The 5,673-nt window shown below is 36.4% G+C and overlaps 1 protein-coding gene across 7 annotated transcripts in view; it reads right to left on the bottom strand.

Moving 5' to 3' along the window:
* The window catches only part of b3gntl1 (UDP-GlcNAc:betaGal beta-1,3-N-acetylglucosaminyltransferase-like 1), a 17,546-nt gene extending 12,612 nt beyond the window's left edge, over window positions 1–4,934 (bottom strand). For 5 of the 7 annotated variants that reach the window (XR_012402652.1, XR_012402653.1, XR_012402655.1 and 2 more), the window contains exons 1-2: window positions 4,638–4,897; window positions 218–334 (exon numbers count right to left, since the gene is read on the bottom strand). Coding sequence is in view for 4 of the 7 variants with exons in the window: in XM_073948983.1 (XP_073805084.1) it covers window positions 218–334; window positions 4,638–4,751 (231 nt within the window). In the remaining 3 variants the exon portion in view is untranslated. Of the gene's footprint in view, window positions 1–217; window positions 383–4,002; window positions 4,030–4,637 lie in introns of those variants that run through there. The other 2 variants (NM_001423740.1, NM_001033742.2) reach the window with 2 other exon arrangements.
* Between the last annotated feature and the right edge of the window lie 739 nt (window positions 4,935–5,673).

Here is a 5,673-nt window from a genome sequence, read left to right as displayed (position 1 = left end):
GACTTGATGAACTAAACTGGCCGTAGTGTATGAGTGTGAATAAGTGTGTGTGGGTGAGTTGCAGCTGGAAGGGCATCCCCTGTGTAAAACATATGCTGGATAAGTTGGCGGTTCATTCCGCTGTGGGGACCCCAGATGAATAAAGGGAAAAAGCCGAATAGAAAATGAATGAATGAATGTTGATAATCTGTGTGTGTGTGTGTGTGTGTGTGTGTACCGTACTGCCGTCGTCAAACACACACAGCTCCATACGACCCTGGAAATCCTGCTCCAATATCGCTTGCAGACACTCGTCCAGCCAATCAGACGCATTAAACACCGGCATGATCACTGACTGAAACACACACACACACACACACACACACGCACGCACGCAAACACACTAGTTTAGTTTAAACTTTATTGTCTGTTCTGCTTGGCACAGAAAGGAAACTTGTCTTTAACACTGGATTTAAGACAATTGCTTTTGTTTTCTGGTGATTTTATTTTTTGCTATTAAAATTAAAAATGAAAATCAAATCATTTTTGAATTTTGGTCTTTCGTTTTTCACCATGAAAAAGAAAAATTACGGCTCATTTTTCGTTATCTGTTTTTAAAGCCTAGTTCACACAACAGGATTTTAAACATCAGCAGATCGCTGTGCCGTTCACACTACATGACTTGACTTTGTGTCTTTTGATCTCTGTGGTGTTCACACTACGCAACACTCTGTGAACGATCCACAAGAGGGGGGTCACACACTACATGATCTGACAACAACTCATTCCCCATCAGCTCATTCAAGCTACCAAACCACAGCCAATGAAATGTTGAGGGAGGAGTCGTCAGAAAAAGCTGAACACTATTGGCTGCTTGTGTGCTGATGACATCACTGACAGCGTTTCAAGCTTTGGAGAAAGCATTTAAAAACATCGTCAACTCAGCTGATTTATCAGTGGATTAATCACTCATCTGCAAGGTTTGAGTGGATAGATACACAGAGAGTTTTTAATTTTTGTAATTTTATAACTCTGAAATAAAACTAACATATTTATAACACCCTGCCGTTTTCTAACTATCAGTGTATTTCTTTCTGACATTGTTATTTTTTATTAAAAAACAGTAAAGAACTGAGCATTTCTGCCTTAAATTACTATATTGGTCAAAATGACTGCATGCATGTCTGATACTATTCGCTGTGACTTTAAATATGTGTGCATTTTCTTGCCTGGCAACTTCCTGCTAACATAAACAAAACTTTCTGATGGCAAAAACCTCAATTTACTTCAGATATCTTTCAAAACAGCATATTCTGTGCTGTGAAATAGTAAATAAGTGAAAATGAAAGCCAAGACCTTTGCGTGTTCTAGTATCTTAACTACATATTTATAGGCTGTATTACCAAAAAAAAGATGATATTTTTAGGGTAATGGTGTCATTAAATATGATGCCAGACATTCAAGCTTAATTTTATCATCTCAATAATAGCTTTGAATGTAAATATGTTGTGATAATATGGTGTTTTATATGAGAACGGTCAGAATAAGCAGTATGGTAATTCTAATAGTTACAGAATTCTAGTTCCACTGTTAAAATGAAAAAATTTAAATCCAATGGCCTAAAGATACACTGACCGACTGCAAACACACAACCACCACACAGTAACAACACTCATCAAGACAACAACATGAGCTAAAAATGTAAAATCCAAATGAGCCCCATACAAACTACAGCAGATCATTCTTGGCAACCACCTCATTCACTTCCAACAGTGATCCGATTTAAAACAACATCTGCCGTTGGGATAAATGACTTTTATAAGCATTTCTTCAGTATTTACTTCGTCTAAACCTGCGTCCCGATAGTAACAATTCAAAAGCTGAGTGAAGGGGAAGTGTATTATGTCTGAACATCACAACTGCTGTTTTTTTCCATAAAGGAGTCAAATAAAATCCACACTATTTGTTGTTTGTGACCAGTTATCTTATTTGCCTGATTGATAATTTGCGATAATATCTTCTTCTGTTTGTGTTACCAAACCATGAAACAATATTATATGTGAGAACACTCTCAATCAATGATCTATAGGCCATGTTTAAAGTCTGTGTACTAACATTAAAACTTCTCAACTTGCGGAGGTAATCGAGGGGCTGACTTGCCTTCTTATAAACCGCCTCTACATTACTATTACAATTATAGAGGTAAAGTTGGTTTTATATTCGCACATTCTGACTTTCCCCTTAATAATATAATTTCATAAAGTATTATTTGTGAACTCTAAATAGCGAAATCATATTAGAAGCCAATTACTATTAAAGTACAACATTGTTCACAGTTAAATGAACAGTGTTATTGTTGTTTAGAAGTCATACTTGCATGCTAATTCTGATTGAATATTCAAAGTAACACTGTTAACAATATAGACACTTCCAAATGAGCGAATGTGCAAATATAAAACCAACTTTCCCTCTATATTAAAATTCAGTTTATTGTCAATAATTATGACCTATTGATAATGCTGACTTTTTGATAATATTACTGAAAATAATTACTTATTTTGAATGCTTAAAATTTGAGACCTGGGGCCTGTTTCAGAAAGGAGGTTAAGTGAAAACTCAGAGTATTTTAACCCTGAAATGAGAGAAACTCTGGGTTTTCCGTTTCAAAATGGCAGGTTTGTTAAACTGGAGAAAGCAGGGTAAGTCAAGCCTGTTTCTGAAAGAGAGTTAACTTTAACTCAGAGTCAGTTACTGTGGTAACTTACTCTGTGAATCTAACCTGGTCAGAAGCAGGTTTTATTCTCTAAACTCAGAGTTTCTGTCTGTCTCCTCCCCTTTTTTAAAGATGAAGCGGTATTTCTCGCCTTAGCTATACGTTTCCACCCACCTATTTTAATGCTCATTTTGGATACGTGCATAAAAACGATTGATAGAAACGTCATGATGCACATAACTTTTTAAAATATGCATAAAAAATGCGCATAACTGAGTAGGATAAACTTTTATTCGATAGAAAATGTGCGCATAAACTACGATGGAAACACTTTTACTGAACAAATTACAGTATGTACATTAAAAAAAAGATCATGATCATATGATAATGAAAATGTGTGTAAATGGACAAACCAGCAGGCTGGGCACACTGTAACACGTCTTAAATATTGTTTTAGTCATTCTAAAATGCCTTAACTGTTTCAGTATTAGTGTATATTATTAATTACCTCCGAACGTCTGGTGCGTGTCAAGAGTCTCCGCATCTCATGGCTTCAGACGCCCCCACGTGTTCATTGTGTTCGAGGCGCAAGTACATTAATTAGGCTAAATAAAGAATTAATTGACGCAGCTTCTTCTACCACAGTAAATTCTGTTTTTACTGTTGATATTTGGTGCCAGTTTAATCAGGAAGTGACAATTTTTTTCTCTTTGACTCGTTGGATGGAATTTTATTCGCATCTTTTATGCAATATTCCAGTTTTGCACATAAATTTATGTAATATATTTGGATGGAAACATAGCTATTGCCTACATTTTAGTCACACACAGAAGAACTGTACTAGAATGGCTTATGCTTTTTTAATAAATAATTAAATTAAATTCACCTTCGACATGCACTGTAACTAGATTAATGGGATTATTATTCTTTCTAAAAATTATTTTTAGTACTGCTTACCTTCTAAATGTTATATTAACCTCTATCACTTGATCAATAAAAAAGGCATACACACAAGTGCACTGTTAAATCATTTAAAACTAATAAATATATAAAAGAAAGTTTAGAAAAAAATATATAAACGTCACAAATTACATTACTTATTTTATTATACTTAAATATTTAAATACTTAAAAAGTGAAATTAGGCATTAACTTGAGCAGCTGTTTTCCCACGCTAACTGTCTCTTCTTCACTGATGGTTGCTTCTTTTCAAATATATACACTCATATTTGCTATAACTTTGCATGAGAACATCAAGTTCAGCTGGAGAAAGAAATGCTGATCTCTTTTATAAGATATTGCCATAGTCACCCGTAATGTCTGCGATCCATTGATGATGCCTTTTTAAAGTCACGGTGTGCGCACTTAACTCTGAGTTAGTCTACTCCAAGTTGATTGACCCAACTCAGATCAGCTGTTCTGAAACCGAAAACTCTGAGTTTTTAATCTCTCGGTAAATCAACTCAGAGTTCAAGTTTAAACTCTGAGTTGTTTGAACCTCCTTACTGAAACAGGCCCCTGCTCTACTATTTGTCCGACTGGTTTATAAAGTCTCTTGTTTGACTGGCCAGACACAACTCTTTTATTATATATAGAGTCACAAAACAGAGCAGAACTAAATACTAAAGAGCACAAATGTTGTACTTTGACAGTCATTGGCTGCTAATATGATTTCACTATCTATAATCAGCAAAGAATACTTTTCTGAAATGACTTTAAGTCTGACTTTAAGACTTGATCTCAATATTAGTAAGCACATGCCTATTATTAACACAGCAAACTGAATCACCTTTATATCAGCTGCAGGTTTGCTGTTCTGTTTGTTTATTCTGTGTATTTGTGCTTTTTATTTCCGCACTGAATGATCCTGGAGTTAATGTACATCTAATGTTATATCTATTTACACTGCAGTTATTTATTTATTATTAGTGAGGCTGGTGGCTCACCACTGTGTCGCTGTCGCCCTCTGCTGGTTCCCCGCCGCCATGACAGCCACTCCGCTCGCAGAAGCGCTTTGGCTCCGGTTCAGAGCCTCCGCTGAGCTCCTGTTTCCCGCTCATCTCTCAAACACACTCGCCTACGTGTGCCCAATGCTTGCGTCCAACATACATTATCCAGGATAAGCGCTCATTCTGCTTCAATACTAGTTAAATGAGGTGAATAATTGCTCGTGTTTTGGTTTCGGCTCTGTTGCTCGTGTAGGTATGAGCGCAAGCGCAGAAATGACTTCCGCATTAAGGTGGGAGCTGCAAGATGATTGGACAAGAGAAAACGCGGACACGTGTTTGCTTGGAATGAGTAGCTGTCAGTCAGCGAGCGCCGCTGTGATTGGACGGCAAACAATCACATGGTAAGCCAGACACTTTCTAGCTGTGGTTAAATGCATAATACAATAGTACGAAAAACAGTACTCAACACTTTCTCAAGACAATGTATATAAATAAACATATCTTTCGAAGAATATTAAATATTACATAAAAACATGACGCAAACAAAATCTACATTATTGCACATTTAATCTATCTATCTATCTATCTATCTATCTATCTATCTATCTATCTATCTATCTATCTATCTATCTATCTATCTATCTATCTATCTATCTATCTATCTATCTATCTATCTATCTATCTATCTGTCTGTCTGTCTGTCTGTCTGTCTGTCCATCCTCTTTCACTGAAATGTTGATGAACTCTCGCCGGCCACTTTATTAGGTACACCTGTCCAACTGCTTATTAACGCAAAATTTTAATCAACTCACTGCATTTAGGCATGTAGACACGGTCAAGAGGATCTGCTGCAGTTCAAAGTGAGCATCAGAATGGGGAAGAAAGGGGATTTAAGTGACTTTAAACATGGCATGGTTGTGGTTGCCAGACGGGCTGCTCTGAGTATTTCAGAAACTGCTGATCTACTGGGATTTTCATGCACAACCATGTCTAGGGTTTACAGAGAATGGTCTGACAAAGAGGAAATATCCAG

Source organism: Danio rerio, chromosome 1 (genome assembly GCF_049306965.1).
Source record: "Danio rerio strain Tuebingen ecotype United States chromosome 1, GRCz12tu, whole genome shotgun sequence".
Classification (NCBI taxonomy): Eukaryota; Metazoa; Chordata; class Actinopteri; order Cypriniformes; family Danionidae; genus Danio; species Danio rerio.
This window is presented reverse-complemented; position numbering and strand designations above follow the sequence as displayed.